We start from the raw sequence: 17,118 nt of genomic DNA on the forward strand, positions 1-17,118 counted from the left end.
CTGCACTGTAAAACTGGAAATTCTTCCAAACAAACAGCGTATTTCTTCAGGAACGAGACCTACTTAGGATATAGACTCAATGGAGAGTTTATCATCAACAATATCCAGCCGTCTCATGAGGGTTTCTACTCATGTTCAACAGGATTTTTCTCAGGTTCACTTAAGAGCTGGCTGAGTGTCAGAGGTCAGGACACTAACACTATACAGTTGTGGTTAAAGGTGCTGTATGTACATTTTTGCTGTAGCAGCAGCTGTTTACCTTCTAATCTAGAGGAAATGCTGGAAGTTCATTCCTTTACTCACCAGGAGCTGTCTCCAAAGGTGGAAAACAACACCAATGTTTGTGTCTCGTTCTATCACTTTATTTCTTTGCTGCCAAACATGGTTTCTTGCTGGGACCAGGTGATGGTAGTAATGGTTGCTTACCAAGAGCTTCAGCCATCAGTGCATTTACAAGACAAGAGGTTAGAATATGTCCTCTGAGCAGTGCTACTTCTTCATCCTCTGAGGACAGACTGGACGCTACAGTGACTCACTAATGGGCAAGGGCTAGCTGGTTAGCATGCTAATTCCATTAAAAGAATTATTATAGAAATAGAAGCAAAATAAGAGTTAACATTGATGTCGCTTTCCACCTCTGGAGACAGCTCTTTCTGAGTGAAGGAATGAAGCTTGATGATGAACTTGCTGAACTGCTGGTCGAGGCAGATGCCAGCCCACCCTGAGTCCAGTTCTGCTCGAGGTTTCTAACTTTTATAAGCAAGTTTTTCCTGGGACCTGTTGGGTCTGTCTTTGTAAATGTTATGATATAAGGAGTACAGTCTAGACCTGTTCTATCTGTGGTGCCGTTCTGTTCTGTTTGGCGTTATGCAAATAAAAATTGTCTTGGCTTGCACTCAACATTTCCTCTATACTTGTAGGTAAGCAGCTGTTAATGCAATAGAAACAACTTAGACGTAGCTCCTTTAATGATATGAACTCAACATGATAAACGAAAGGAGTTTCTCTTGGGGTCAGTATCACCTGGCACACATTTGCATCTCATTCAGTTGTGGAAGTTCCTTTGTGGCTATAATTAATCACTGTCTTACTCCCACAGCATCTTTTACCTGAATGTAGTACCAACACAACCTTTTAGTACCAGTACTTGAGTAAATGTACATATTTACTTGCCACCACTGCTTCCTTTCACACAACCGGCTGCACTTAAAAACAACTGATCACACATGTTTGATTCCCCAGTCATGAAGCCAGTGGATCTTAGCACAGCACAGTTTATTTTTGGTACCCAGTGGCCAAAAGTAACACATCGAATCAGGGATCTTCCAGAGTTATAGCCTCCTCAGCACCAAGTTCCTTCTTTCTGCTTCTGTAGAACAGAGTTTTCTTGCTGAGATTTTCAGACTAAAAATATTTTAATCTCTGCTGGTCTCCCCTCCAGATCCTCCCCCCTCATCACCTTCACCCCCTCTGCCTCTGGCCATGTTGTTTTGCCATCTAGTGGTTGTCTGCCTGTACTGCATCCCCACTGCACTAATGGTGTCCATCTACTGCAGCAGGAGGAGAGGTAGAAACACACAAACGAACACAGGGTGCTTTCAGCTCCACTTTAACACACTGTCCTCCTTCAGTGCACCCCCTAGAGACCAAATCTGTGACGAAGAAGAACCGAGTTGTCCTGATCCTCAGCCAAAAAACAAGAGATCTTTTTCTAAAAATGTTAAAATTCATCTTTTTTTACCTTCATGCTTTCTTACCTTTTTGCATTTACTGTGTCTGGATTCAGAGAAGCACTTTAATATTCCTCTCTTCAGGGCAAAGTTTGGACATAGGAAGGAAGTTACAGTCCTGCTTCAAATAAACTGAAACCAAATGTCACTTATGTGTGTAACCGCACGCACTTTCAGAGGAAAGATCAAATCCCTAACTACATCCATATTTCTTAACTATGCCAACAGGAAAAAGAGACAGCCATCTCCATGAGGATGAGCCCCCATACTGAAGGTGATCAGGGATTGAAGATGGTGTTGGTGTTGATTTGACCACTGGAGCGTGATTTTTGAGCTGAAGAGGCTGCGTACTGTTTGCATATTATTTCACTGAAGGTTCTGACAGCCTGACATTACAAACTCTGGCTAGGATAGTCATTGTCACTTTTATTAGGTGCAGCAGTTCCACAACTCGTTAAAACAAGCTGAAACCACCAAATTCGCTCTGGTTCCGTTCAGGATTCTTGTAACCTTGGTTCTATCCAGTGACCCAGCCCACCTTTCCTCCAGTTTAGATCAGAACAATTGTAATCAAGAGACGTGTGTGCGAGTGTTTGTAATGTTATTCTAGATATTTGTTTCCTTCTCCACCCTCTCTGTACAACCTGTAGAAGAGGACACGCCCACTGATGTTGTCATGGTTTACACCTGAAAACCTGATTGGTTCCAGCTGAGAACTGATTTTCAGGCTCTGGACCAATTTATTTTTGGCCAAAATTTCAAAATTAGGTGCAGAAAACTAGAACGGAACCTATTCCATGTTGGTGGAACAGAGGTATTACAAGGGATTTAAAGTTTTAGTACAGAAATGGTTGACAAATAGTCATGTTTTTTGTGCTCTCATGAGCTTGTTTTGTTTGTGTCTTATTTGTTTGTTTTGTTATTGCACACATTTTAACCTTCGTGACTTGAACATCTGCCCTCTTACCCCCATTCCCTAGAAATAAGTTTTTAGCTTTACTGAGTCTTTATCTTCAACAGTTGAATTGTCTTGGACGACTGGTTGGCTGCAGTCTTTTATTTTCTTATTGTTAAATAAATGTGTTTGTTTCAGCCATTTTAGCCATGTGGCCCTATGTCTCATGCTTTGCTGCCCTCTGTCCCTCAAATTGCTCTGGAGACAATGCACTTGTAATGTTTACCATGTTCACTATCTTAATTTGGCAGGTTAGCATGCTAATACTTGCCAATCTGTGCTAAGCACAAAGTATAACTGAGGCTGATGGGAATGAATTAGTTTAGCAGGTGTTCAATCAAGATTTAGACCTGGTGATACTGCTGGATGAAGTCAGTCAATCACTGGACATCAGCAACAGGATTTGGAAGGGTTTTTATGTTACTCTTTAATTAAAGTCCTTCCTTTGATAGTCCTTTAATTAACAGGTTAATCCAACTGTGAGTGTAACTGAATGAATGAGCCTGAAGATAAACTGTATTTAAAATATTTAAAACAGAAAAAAAACAGAAATAACAAGAAATGTTCAACAAACTCAAATATCAGTGTAACTGTCCTTTAACTGTCCATAACCACACATCCTGTTGTATCAGGTTTGTGGTTTTATTTTATATTCCCATCCCGACAAGCTTCAGACAGAGCAGTACCATCACCAGCAGGAAGGGGCGGGGCCTGTCAGCACCTCCATTCTTCCTGGTGACGACGGCCTCCTGGATGATGTTGATCGTCAGGACCGATCTGCATGGCTCTTCGCTGTAGCACATGCAGTCAAAGCTGCGGTCGAACCAGTTGATGTCATCCTGCGAGAGGTCGCCGCTCACAGTGAGCGGGCTGCCGGTGCGCTGCTGCTGGATCTGGTACCGACGTGGGTCCAGGTGGAGGTAGACGTCGTCGTCCCAGTGCTTCCTCACACAGCGACCTCGGCCCTGGCAGAGAGCTTCGCTGCAGAGCTGCGTTGCCGTGGAGACATTCAGGATGTACTGGTTCATGACCTGCTCCAGGTGGCGTCGAGCGTCAAAGCAAGAGTCCTACGGGATTGTGGGATATGTTGTTAAGTAAAGTTGCAAACAGAAGAAGCAGCTTTAAACCACCCCAGAAACTACAGTGATGTCCCTTTGTACCTCTGACTCTGTGACATTCATGTCTCCCCAGGAAATGATGCCGGCGGCGCCAAGAGCTGCAGCTTCTCCGATGGTGTTGACCAGATCAAACTGCGAAAAGAGAACAGTTAACCAATCAGAGAAGAGCAGAAAATGACCTTCCACAGGGTCATCGTGATTGATAAACAAAAAACTTTCAAAAAACTTTCCAACTTAGGCACTTGTTCATCTACTATCTATGAGCTGTCTGACCTCTGACATGTAGTCGTTGATGCTGTCCTTGTACACGGGGCGGATGTAGGCGTAGACCGGGATGGAGTAGGAGTTGTTGGGGAGCGTCGACACCCTCATGGCCTCTTGGATTCGATGGCGGACGAACAGCCGGGCCTGCTGGGAGTCTTTGAGCACCTCCTCCAGATAGATGGATGGAAAGAGCGCTGTGGACACGTTCCAGAGCCACAACAGGTCATTGTTTCTGTCCTTCTCGATGGCGGGACACTCTCCGGTGAAGCGCGTCATGTCCTGGTTGTAGTCGTAGTTGTAGCAGTCGGGATACAGGTAGTAACCCCAGAGTCTGTTGGGCCTCAGCTTCTTGCCAAGGCCAATAGACCGGAGGAAGTACCTCTTGGCTGCACGTTCAAAGACAATCTTTGCCCGGTCTTCTGCCTCATCATCAGAGAGTGATGCGTTTTTCTTCTTGACTGTTTCGATAGAAATCTGTCGGTAGATGTCTTTACTGCCCCAGTTTCTAATCCACTGCGGCCTCCACTCCTCAAAGTCAAGCACAGCAAGGCCTGGCTGGTTGGCAGGAATATAGTACTCGATGTCGTCCTCGGCCAGCTCGCGGTGCTCCTTCAGGTCTATCAGCTGTGGCAGACCCTCATCGTACATCTCACCAGTGTCCTCGTCCACATAGGGGAAGATGCCAAAGCGGTCAGTGTAGAAGATGGAGATGCTTTGGTTCGTCGCTGTTTTCAGGGTGCTGCTGACAATGTGGAAGTGGGAGAGGTCGAGGGGCAGGCCGAAGCGGATGTCGCACAGCTCAGTCGGGGCGTTCCACATGAACAGGAAGGGGTAATGAGGATGGATGGGAGGATCCGTCCTTGGTAAGGTCTGGCAGTAGCTCAGCAGGGCTAACATGGTGATGAAGATGGAGAAATGTTTGACTTTGTTCATTTTGAATCAGGAATCTTATCTGTAAGGAAAAAGAAACACAAACATTAGGAGGTCAGAATGAGTTCCTGCTGTTCTTAGAGAAATCTTTCTTCTCTCTGAGGTGAATAGACTTTGTCCTAATTTCAGAGTTGTAGCTCACAGTCTACTTTTATTGTTTTTGTCCAACAAGTTCTCCCTAAAAAGAAACAAAATAAAACAATGAACTTTCCACAGTTGCAGATATTAAACATAATTTAGATAAACCCTTAAACCTCACTTACAATCTCATGTTGTATATCCAAGATTTATTCAGACTCAGAGAACATTGCTTTTTACCTGTGTTGGTCAGTAACTTTGTTGGTTTTTTGGTTGATGAACATGGTAAATGTTATACCCTGCTAAACATCAGCATGCTAGCAATGTCGGTGTGACAGTGTTACCATGCTGATGTTTAGCTCAAACTATACCTAAGTACATCTTCACAGTTTCTGTGTTGAAGGGGTAGGAATCTTTTCAGATGTTCGGGGCTGAAGTGTTGGTTTTTATGGCTCAGAGAAGACAACACACCTGACACCTGTTCAGCTTACCTGGTTCAATGAGGAGCAAGAGCAGATGTTCAAAGTGTTAGCGAAGAAGCAGCAGAAAAAGCAGCAAAATAACTGTGACTGGTAGATTTAGCATTTAAATGTTGCATTCTTAAATCGTCATGGCAATATATATTTTAAAAAACTCATTAATTTCCACATATAAGTCAGAAAAAGTTAATCTGAAATGCCCCAGCATGAATTGGATAAACCTGTGTGGAAGTTTTGTCTCCCTCTTGTGTCCAAAAACTGACAAAATATAGGAAAACATTCTGACAAAAGTAAAACTGAAGAAATCAATAAATAATATTATTGGTTGGATAATTGAAGTAAAGTAAAAAAGGAATTATACTTTTCCAATCAAGTGGTTAACAAATAATGAATTGTAAACAAACTTTGTGAACTGTCCCTTTACAACTGCCAGTCAGTACAACTGCGCCACCTGCAGGAGAGAGAGGGAAAATAGAGAGGAAAGATGGCGGAGGAGGAACCAGTGATACCAGGAAAATAAGAGTAAAGAAGGAGGTTTAGAGGAATTTAAACTTTAATTTGCCCTCTTTTTAAGGGTTTTGTTTTCACTCTCTGCCTGCACCGCTGGATTCTGTTTGCTTGGTGAGTTTAATGATGAAAACTAACGTGTTATTTCCTTGTTTTTAGGCTGAATGTGAAATGCCAAATGCCTAAGTACCTCGGTACCTAAACTACGACTATTTGTGTTCATGTTACACTATTTATGTTGTGTATTTCGCGTGTTTTCATGGTGTAAAGTGAATTGTGAGACGCTGCGGCATCGGTCAAGTTTTGATCGTAAAGTGAGGAAACGGGCGCCGCCATTTTGAGACGCGATTCCGACCAAATTCATTGTAAATAATCTGTTTTGTCATGAAACATGTAAGACTAAGATACGTGTATTTATGTTGTCCTGTTTAATAACAGGTCAGGTTTTGGTGTGAGGATCGTTTGGTGTTTACACATCCCGACACTGAGGAACAAAATGGCGCGAGGCTGAAGACGCTGCGTCACACACCTGGATAAAGGTAGAACTGAACCTGCAGTGTTTTTGCTGCAACACGCAGGGAAACCCATTTATACTAGTGGAAATTCTTTTACTGATATATTTATCTGTGATTTTTTTTATTTTGTGTGACTGCACTACATTATATTTCGCTATAAACTGTATGCTGAGTTAATATGTAAGTATATTACAGTAAATTCTAAATTTCCTAGTTAAGTAGACTCACAAAAATAAAATAGACTTATGATACCACTTTACTTACTTTGTTTACTCTAAACTTTTTTGTTATATGTTAGAATTCCAGCCATGTAGAACAACTGGACAGATGTTTTAAATAGCTGCATAATTTCCTACTTTTAAACAACAATAAAACACAAACACTGCAATCTAATAAATGTTCTGCTTAGTAAAATTCCTGTTTTTGTCAGTGGAGTCTGGTAGTGATATGTTTCTGGGATCTTACTCTCTAATAAAAAGGTCTACAGTATCTCTGTAGGTTCAATGATATTTACATTTTCCATTAGAAGTGTTGGCCGTTGATATTTTCATCTAATTTTCTATATATTTCTGTAATATCTACAGTGCTTCATTTAGACTTACTTTTACTCTCCATTTTGCGTATTTAATTACCAGTAATGTATTCATTTCTGTTTTTGATTCGTAAACCTTTTCAAAAATAGTGAATTATTTTTACGGATGTCTCAGAGTTCCACAGTTCTTCAGTTATACTACTGACAGCACAGCACATAACACACACCAGTATTTAACCACCAGTTATTTCTTAGTTGTGCCAGTGCTTTTTTCAGCCTGGCAGATCAGTTCAAGTTATAACACGGGGCTGGAAGATTTTTCATATGACTTCAATGATATGGCACCAGATGTCCTGACTTCAGGGAAGATTTATGTGTTTGTAATATCCTGACGACAAAGAGCTGAGTCAGTAAATTGTTTGGATTTTCCTTTGTTGCATAAAACAGATGAAATATAACGACGGCAGTTGCTTCTGGTGGCAAAAATCTTCCTCTGATAATCAAAAACGTCAATACAAACAGCTTCTCCACCCTCACTGACTACATAACCTCCAGCTGCTCGATCAGAGATTCTCTGAGGAAATAAATTCAGTTTGACCGAACAAAAACACAGGGAAAATTCAACCTATTCTGTCTGAAAATGTGAAGAAATTTAGTGAACCACATCTATAATCCACAGTTATTTGTTGTAAGGTCGAAAGTCTAGTTTATTGTAGTAGTAGTATTGTAGAGTTTTTTCTTAACTTCTGGAGACTTGAGACTTGCTGCTGATAGATTATCATTCGTTTAATTACTAATTTTCTGTCATGTGGTGATGAAGCTAAACATTCCATGCTGGTTTTCAATCTGGATGTTACTTTGACTCGTACCACCAACTAAGCATTGTTGTAGACCATGGCAACAACTCTCTCTAATGACAGGGGCCTCCCCCTGCAGGACGAACCCACTACACCACCAAGCTTGCTCAGAAGTGTCTCGAACACGACACAGGCATCCAAACTCCCCAGATCCCAATTGGATCCAGCACCTGTCTAATACTATGTAGGCCCCCCTTATGCCTCTAAAACAGCTCTGACCCATTGGGACATGGACACAGGGACCTCTGAGTCCACAAATGTGAAAAAGTGTGGATGAGATGTTAGCAGTTGTACAAGGTTGTAAATCAGCCTGCAGAAATAAAAACTCCTTAAGTCAACAACTTCTGAACTGACTTAAAATGGCGTCAGTGGGGCAGATACATCAGAAACAGGAATTTGGTTTAATTATCACGCAGGTAACGTCAATGCAACCAATTACCAAAATCTTACAGTGACTTGAACACATCAAAATTGAAGAACCGGACCCAGAATAAGCCAGATCCGTGGAGGCCCCCCATCCCGCAACCCACATAACCCAAAGGATCCACTGGACACCCCCAGAGGTCCTGGTCCATGCCCCAATGGCTCAGAGCTGTTTTGGCTGTTTTTGCCGTCCACCTTAACCCTTAAGATTAAAGGTCTTTTCACTCACAGCGTGACGTGAACAAAGAACACCGAAGTGCAGGATACTCGCCCACGAATATTCAGGAGCTGAAGCTCCATCACGGCCGATTCCAGATTCCAGCATTGTAAGATGTTGGTTGGACAGTTTGACTTCCTGCTGGAGGCAGAGGACTCTCTACCACGATGTCAATATCATAATGGTTAATTACACGACTCGCTATTAATAAAAAAAGTATCTCTTAATGCAGAAGATCCACCTTCTACTTCATCTTCTGCTTAGAAATAAAATAAGTCGACTCACAATTTAACAGGATTTGACTGCCCCTTCCCCTGTTACCCAAGAAATAACCGTTAGTGGACATTCCTTGTGCAAATGACCATCTATTATTACTTTTCACCTTTTGTTTTTTATTGTCCATCTTTACTGTCACATACTTTCTGAGCAGTAAGGAGGGAGAGAGGCTTTATTAAGAGTGTATCCTCCTCTTATGTCTATTTATTTGTTGTACTTTGTTGTTTCTTTCTAATGAAAATGTAGACTTTTGTAGAGTTGTAGAATGTAGAGCTTTTTAATCATACATCTGTTCAATAAAACATACTTGACAAAAAAAGGCACATAAAGCATCAGAGACAGTTACAGTGACGATTAATCACTCAATAGATTCAAAGTTTAAGGTTTAAAATTTGTGTCAAATCTGCGTCTGGCTGCTTTGTAGTATTTATTTATCTAGTAGATGCTGTGGTGTGGCTTTAGTGTCTGATGATATCAACTCTCTCTCAGGTTCACTTGAAAACACAAAGAGCAAATTGAAACCAGACACTTTACAGATGCTACAGATACATTTGGATCTAATTATAGTTCACTGTCTACAAATCTCACAGAGTCACATCTTTGACCACTTAGAAAACAGTTTCTCATCTTTACAAGTTAATCATTCAGCATCTTTATTGTTTGGTTATTTTTTCACCTGCTCTGGACAGACAGTGTCGAGCATTGACAGATAGTTTTACACTGTGTTAACTTAAGTATCTTTATGAGGCCACAGTATCTGATGTGTAACTACAGTATCTTTGTCTCCAGGCAGGTTATAGGAAACCACACAGCCTGACAGTTTTATGATTTCTGTAATTTCAGTGAATGAACTCGACACCTGTTAACATTTGGTTTTAAAACTCTCGGAAAACACCAATAAACCTTTGAACCCAAAACAAGACAGTTAATTCAGACTGAGCACCAACCTGTTTTGGGATCCCGCCGTCCGCTCTGTGAGTTGTGAAATTATTACCTGTTACACATAAACACCACCCTCGCTCTTCTCTGGGAGTCTAAATAGCTCCTCTTTAAATAAGCCGTTACAGCTTGAATTACAGCCGCAACACTTGTGGAAACTTGTCAGAGCCGAGAGAGATAGTCCGCCCCTGAGGTGTTTGGTGGTTTTTACCAGGATGCCCTGACGTTTTCCCTCCTTTCTCCTGCCTCCGAGGGATTTATCAGAGGAAGCTCAGGGATGAGGACAGTGTGTGGACTCTCTGCCTCTCATATCTGAGGCCTCTGTACGGACATGTGAGGAATGCCGTGAGAGTTTTTTAACCTTGGTCAGGCGAGGTTGGAAATCAACTGAGCTGAAGGAAATCCAGTTGGTGATTGATGGTTTCATCATCAGAGCTATGAATCATACGGAGAGCAAGCTCGGACTGGTTTCCATCACTGATCATCAGCTGCTACTGAAAACACAGATTAATATCACAGATTGATATCAGATGGTTTTAAAGAGTGACAAAGGGAGAATGACTGACACGAGTCACGACAGGGAGTTATTTCTCTTTCCTGTTCAGTCTGTTTAAATGCAGGAAATCCACAATAAAAAGCACTATCATCTTTTGACTCATGGTGTGTTGTTTACTGGCTGTGATGTGATTAGATATTAGCAGGGATGTGTCATAAACTCAGCAGGCTTCCTGCTTTTGTAGCCAACATTATCTCCTCTGTTGCATATGCTGGTTTTTGGCTGTTTTCCGCTGTCATGAAAATATCAATGGCCAAAATATCCAGTGGAAGAAATGGGGAATAAATGGTCTTAATATTGTGTGACCAATAAAATATGTTGCCAAGACAACCGAAGATAACTGGTCTTATTCTCCATGTTTTGGGTGTAAATGATCCAATGGACAATCGTCCACATCAGAGTTCGTACACTAAAGTTCTTGCTTTTGCCACTGACAAAACAGGAATTTTACTGAGCAGAACTGGAATACCACTGCCTCCATCTGTTGGTGTGTTTGTGTCATTGTCTGGTACTTTTCTTAAGAATGTGTTCATTCTTTACTGCCCAATTGGATTGAGATCTGGGGAGTTTGTATTTTAAAATATTTACACAAAACATATATTATCACAGGTAGAGGACTCTATAGTGTCATAATTAGCTCTGTAGCTTCGGTCATTTTGCTGAGTCTTACACTGCTAATAGAGTCACAGTAATTGAGTGTTTCAGTGGGGTAATAGAAACTAAGCATGTCTTTAGTTTTACTTGTGAATATTTCGCCTTCAGTAGTGTTCTTACAGCTTGTTCAGTGTCATTAGTTTTAGTAGACTCAGGCTGTCAGTGATGTTTTGAACCCTGCATGACACGATTCTCTATTTACAGATCATTAGACTTTGCCCTAAAGCTCTAAATTTGTGCTCACAGATGAGCAGAGCTTCAGACAACAGATAAATTCTGTATCAGCATCATTATGACTGTTTTCAGTGCCAGGATCTTAATACTGTTCATGCTGTTTCACTGACACATCTACTGGAAAAGATTCATCACTGATGTAATTAATTATACCCAAACTTATGCTAAGACAAGTCAGAATGTCAGCACCTGTCACTTTAATCATTAATATCTCATGAAAATGTTCAACTGATGGGAAACAGTCTGAGTACAAAGTTAAGTTGTTTTGAAATCAGGGCTGTGACTGCCTTCGTCTTCCTGTGTTTTGAGTTTGTCACTTTCCCAAACATGCAGGTGTTTTGACTCAGACTTGTCGTGCAGCATAGTTTAACATCATGTCACAGTTCTGCTCTGGTATTTACAGTGCAGATTGTTTGTTTACTAGACTTTTCATCGTGAGCTTTTAAAATTAAGCAAGCATATTTCCTTCCTTATATAAGTCAGTATTTTTTTCTCAGAGTTGAAATCTTAGCAAATGATGTGACTTTTGAACAAATTTACATCCAAAGGTCTGTACTGAGCGAATTAAGGTATATCTTGTTTTGGCTTGGTCTCTAATAGAACTCGTTAAGACTTGAGTAAGTGGTGATTGATTACAAGTTGATAATAAAATAAAAGTTTTTGTTTCTAAATCATTATGCTGTTTATTCAAATTTTATTAATCTGTTCCTCAGTTTTTGTTTGTCTGTTTCGTCAGTTACGTTAAAGAAAACGCAAAACAGTTTTCTGCAAAGCATTTATTAAGCTTTTTGTTTTCAATTCCAATCAATCATTATTGTGTCCAATTTTGAAAAGACTGACGTCACATTTAATGATGTAACTTGCAAAAAAACTAAATATAGTTAAATTTTTTAAAATAAACACATTTCTGATGTAATTTAGGCAGAATTTTATCAAATTACAGACTTTAGTTTTAATCACATTAATAATTCAGCTAAATAATCAGATCTGTTGGTCAGCAGGAGAAACGTTTTACTCTCCTCGCAGATTAAACCCAGATGACTTTGATCATGTTTGGACGCGACAGTTTAGCTGAACAGCTCCGCCCCGCGTAGCACTGACAGGTGAAGTTCGAGGCCCAGCCGTCAAGGTCAGAGGCAGCGGGCAGGCCGACTGCCACGTAATGCTTCTTGGCCCGCAGGATGCTGAAGTGGGAGGGGTTCAGGTGCAGGTAGTGGGAGGAGTCGTAGTTCTTCCGGATGCATCGGCCATTCCCCTGGCACAGGACCTCGCTGCAGAGCATGGCGGCCGCCGTCACGTTAGCGATGTACGGGTTGAAAGTGGACGTCAGGTACTCAGAGAGAGACTGACAGGCAGCCTGCAGAGAGGGGGCAGGGTTTACAGGTGAGATTCAGGTATATTAAGACAAAGAAACGGTGTGTTATTGGATCAGTTAAAAATCATAAATTAATCCTAGGGAGAGATCGTATAAAAACAGCGACCCAGAAAAGACATATAGTAACTAGAAACACATTTTCAAACATAAAATTTAAAGTACAATTGGAAAAGGCAGCTTCGCTCCAACATACACAGACCAATAAATAAAGTTTCTGATGTATTTTTTCTTCCTTTCAATGATAACAAACCAAATAATAAATCTGAAAAGCTCTTTTACCGTATATACCAATTCAGCTGGATTGTATTACAGTACAATAGTGGATTAATGGAAACGGCAAATAACAGTAAATTAAGAAAGCACATAAAAAAGCAGAAACATAAAGCTGAAATAGTTCTTTCACACGTTTGTCGGCAGAGGTGACAAATATTTCAGTGTCAGCGCTGTTAGTTCCTCTCTGAAAGAGGAAACCGTGTCAGTTAATTATTTGCTAATTAAAGCCTGGTCATCTGTGTTCCTGTTTTTTTTTTTTTTTTTTGATTTTATCATGGCTGAAAACACATATATAAAAATTTAAAGTGCCACGTCTTCAAGTTGATGTGATAATTTCCAGTTTCCTTCTGCGTCAGCAAAGAAAACAACAGCAAAAAAGTCCAACCAGTGATTTAACTTCAGAAAGCTGTTGTTACTTTATTGTTGTAGTCCTTGGTTCCTCCCCACATTACGACCCCTGAAGCTCCCAGAGCTGCACTCTCTCCGACAGTATTCACCAGGTCCATCTGGAAGTAGATGAAACACACAGGAGATCTGAGACTCTCTTAAATACAAATACAAATTCTCCACATTTTGGTTTATTTCTATAACAAGTAATTTTGATTAGAAAACATGTGGAGCAGGAGGTGTTGTGAAAAACTTGCAAACTAGTGCTCAAGATGGAATTCCACACAAATCAACTGTAATACAACGTATTCAGTATAAAGACTTGGGATATACACTGATGAGCCACAACAATAAAACCACAGACAAATGAAATGAATAACACTGATCTTCTTGACGCTTCACCTGTCATCCGAAAGGTTTGTTTAGTTATGAAATTTGATGGGAATATCCAAGGTATTTGTTCTTTGGTGGGGTTGTCACCTTGGCGGTGGTCATGAGAATCAATGACCAACCCTGCAGACCTTGACCCATGTGACTCGTTAAGATCGCATGGGTCAACATGTGAGAACCTACATCTACATCCCCCAACACACCACAAAAACTGCTCAGAAATGTCTTGAGGAACACGACAAACAGCCCATGGTGTTGACTTGTCCTCCAAACTCCCCAGATCTCAATCTGATCCAGCATCTGTGGGACCTGCCTAATATTGTGTAGGTTCCCTTCATGCTGCCAAAACAACTCTAACCCGTCAGGGCATGGACACAGGACCTCTTGATTGATTTGATAAACGTTTACTTCTTCTAGCAAGCTACCACAGCTCATGAAAGTGATATTGATGGGGCAGATACATCAACCACTGCTGAGCAAGTAACTCCCCCCAGCAGGAAGTGGCTAACATGAATGCCATGTCACACTGAAGAATGAAGAGAAACAAAAAAGACATAATTATCAGACAAGTAACGTCAATGCAGCTGAAGTAACTCAAACAGATGTTCAGTAATCAGACTGTCTCACCAGACTCTGGAACTTCTCAGTCTGATCTCGGTACAGTGGCCTGGAGTAGACGTAGATAGGCGCCGTATATGGACGTTTAGGCAACGCCGCCACCCTCAGAGCCTCCTGGACACGGTTGCGGACATAAAGTGCAGCCCGGGGGGAGTTCCTCAGACTCTGGTGGAGGTAAATGGAGGGGAAGAGGGCAGTGCTGCGCTCCCACAGCCACACCATCTGGTTATTCTGCTCTTGGGTTGTCTTCGAGCACTTCCCTGTGTAGCCGGTCTTGTCCCAGCCATGGTTGTAGCAGTCAGGGAACAGGTAGAAGCCCCAGCGGCGGCTTGGACGCTCGCCGATGCCGAGGCTGATGGTCCTCTCCATGAAGCGTCGGCCAGCCTGTTGGAATTGGGTCTTGGCCAATTTGGAAATTTGATTTGATGATAAAAATGGGGCCACCTGCATGGCATGAGAGATTGACAGCTTCTGATAAATATGTTTTGATCCCCAATTCCGGTCCCACAGTGGGCGCCAGGACTCCCAGTCGATGACGGCCAGCCCAGGAGCAGAATCCTGGGGGATGTAGTGATCTATTTGACTCTGGGCCTTGGCCAGATGCTCCGTCAGGTTTCCATTTTGTGGGACTCCACCTCTGTAGATCTTGTGCTTGACTGTATCGACTTTAGGATAGAGGCCGAGGCGGTTTTCATAGAAGATGGTGAGGAACTGACCGGGTACGGCAGCAGGTGTGGTCACGGCCTGGAAGGCTGCGGTGTCCAGTGGAATTTCGAGTCGTTGACATTGGTCGGTTGGGGCGTTCCATACAGCCACAAACGGGTGGTCATGGATCAGCGGCGGCTCGGTAACTGGCAGGGCCAGGATGGATCCGATGATACAGAGGGCAACGTAGGACAGGAAAGGTGCGGCCATCGTCATGGCTGTGGACAAATGCATAAAAGACAAATAAATAAGTATCAGTCAGTGATACCTTCACCTTGTCCACTCTGCATCCATGTACACGTGGAGGGTCAACCTAATAAATAGCTATGTCACCGCTAGGAGAGGAAGTAGACACTGAAATCCTCTGACATTGAGTCTACGCTGGTAAAGACTTGTTATTTTCGACTTCCCGTAAAATTATGTGCAAATACTGAAAAAAATTATTTACTTACTTCATGTCATGTCACACTGTGTGATATAGGTACAATAAAATATAGATCTCAGTCTGTTCCAGACTGAACAATGCCAGGTTTAAAGCTCATCTAGAGACTTACTTGTGAATTGTAGTGCAACAACGGAAAGGGTTTAAAATAGTGCCCAAAAGACATCTGCTTATGAACTAGTTTTTCCCTTACTACAAAATTTTTTTTTTCTTTTTTATTTCCTAAAAAATTTTGAATATAACAAACAGACACTTAATTGATAAAGTTACCAGCTAATTTTTAGTAAAATGTGAGGAAAGTTTCCAGAAAATGTGGGACCTGAAATCAAAGCATTACCAAATGTTTTTTAATTTTGCTTGTTTTGGTTTCATTTGTAGGATTAAAGATATTAAAAGACATAATAATAATAGAAGACAAGTTATGTTCTGTTTTATTCTATTTTAGTGTTACCTTTTATCCCTCCAGTCTAACGGACTTAGAGTTTTGCTTGTTTCAGTTGCTATATGAACATTTTCTGTAAAGAAATTTAGAAATTTGTTTGATTCAGCCACATACAGAGGTTTATTGAAAAAACTGCATTTTTATACCCTGCTCCCTGGGTTTGGAATAATTTACTGGCTTCATGTCACGCATTTGTATGTGACTGCTCTACTCCGCCATGTTGGACAGGTCTTTCTTATGAAACAGTTCATGTTTCTTGAGACACTTCCTGTTTAATAAAATGATAGTCTAAAGTAAATAACGTAGCGGGTTATGACCATCTGCTTTGTGATGCCAAATACAAACTCCACTGAACAAAGAAAAGAAAACATATTGAGCTAAAGATTTTTAAAACTATAAACGAAGGCGGCTGTTTGCTTTTTCTCAAAGACTTAACATTTTGTAGAAACAGGGCTTAAATGGGCAAATCACAAACTTGCTTAATTTTTAAAAATCAGTCTAAGATTAATACAGAATCAATCTGTTGACTGCTGCTACAGAATTAACAAAAACTGTTCAGATGATTGATTCCATGTCCATTTTATTTAAATGTTTCCAATAATCTCTTTTATCAAACCAGATAGCTGATATTTGAATTTTAAATAATTGTTTCAGTTTGTCGTTGTTTCCTACCTGCTGCTCTCTTCAGTGACCTGTGAAAGACTGTTCACTGTTTCTAAACTTCTCTGTCTCTCTGTTTTTTGCTGCTTCATACGTCGGAGGAAACTGTTTCTTCACTCTGATCGATTGTTATCTGATTGACGTCCTTACTTCTGGCCCTGACCGCTCGTTGTGTCAATTGTTGGACGAGTCGAAGATTCAGGACTCAGGTGTTCACTGATGGGTTGTTGTAACTTTTATTGTGATTTCAACATTTTATTTTGACTTCTGTTTCTTAATAACATGTAGAATTTGACCAAACAGAAAGAAAAGAAAACATCATCTCATCATGTACAGTACGGTGGACATACTTATACTTTATAAACAGTGATGGAGCGCTGGGATAACAATGACAAAGCCAGTTTTAGTAATGACAATGACACAGACACCAGTGGAAGATGAAAACAACTTAAGACCAAATTACCAAAATTATATTTAAACATGTTGAGGTTCAGAAAAGTGACGAAAGATAAAGATTATTTTTTTAGTTTCTCCTTTACCATTTTAAACAGGTACAGATTGT

General features: G+C 41.0%; 2 protein-coding genes and 1 long non-coding RNA gene across 5 annotated transcripts in view; 1 reads left to right on the plus strand and 2 right to left on the minus strand.

Annotated features, from left to right (window-relative positions):
* Positions 1-2,193: 2,193 nt before the first annotated feature.
* Positions 2,194-11,771, minus strand: LOC108903052 (hyaluronidase-5). 2 transcript variants are annotated; one of them, XM_018705137.2, is made up of 4 exons: positions 9,829-11,771; positions 4,077-5,019; positions 3,846-3,935; positions 2,194-3,752 (listed from the first exon to the last, which is right to left on the minus strand). In XM_018705137.2, the coding sequence occupies exons 2-4, from the start codon at positions 4,998-5,000 to the stop codon at positions 3,333-3,335; spliced, it is 1,434 nt and encodes a 477-aa protein (XP_018560653.1). In that variant the 5' UTR covers positions 5,001-5,019; positions 9,829-11,771; the 3' UTR covers positions 2,194-3,332. The 2 variants fall into 2 exon arrangements, with proteins under 2 accessions (XP_018560653.1, XP_018560649.1); XM_018705133.2 differs by lacking the exon at positions 9,829-11,771 and adding an exon at positions 5,567-5,651.
* The window catches only part of LOC127142835 (uncharacterized), a 31,266-nt gene continuing 20,168 nt past the window's right edge, over positions 6,021-17,118 (plus strand). Inside the window, exons 1-2 of one of the 2 annotated variants that reach the window (XR_007813913.1) lie at positions 6,021-6,175; positions 6,500-6,600. This is a non-coding gene — a long non-coding RNA (uncharacterized LOC127142835). Of the gene's footprint in view, positions 6,601-17,118 lie in introns of both variants that reach the window. The other variant, XR_007813912.1, reaches the window with a different exon arrangement.
* Positions 12,026-16,713, minus strand: spam1 (sperm adhesion molecule 1). The gene is made up of 4 exons (XM_018705145.2): positions 16,569-16,713; positions 14,317-15,230; positions 13,329-13,418; positions 12,026-12,621 (listed from the first exon to the last, which is right to left on the minus strand). Exons 2-4 carry the CDS (start codon positions 15,226-15,228, stop codon positions 12,292-12,294), a joined length of 1,332 nt encoding a protein of 443 aa, XP_018560661.1. The 5' UTR covers positions 15,229-15,230; positions 16,569-16,713; the 3' UTR covers positions 12,026-12,291.

The sequence above is a fragment of the Lates calcarifer genome, linkage group LG10 (genome assembly GCF_001640805.2).
Source record: "Lates calcarifer isolate ASB-BC8 linkage group LG10, TLL_Latcal_v3, whole genome shotgun sequence".
Lineage (NCBI taxonomy): Eukaryota > Metazoa > Chordata > Actinopteri > Centropomidae > Lates > Lates calcarifer.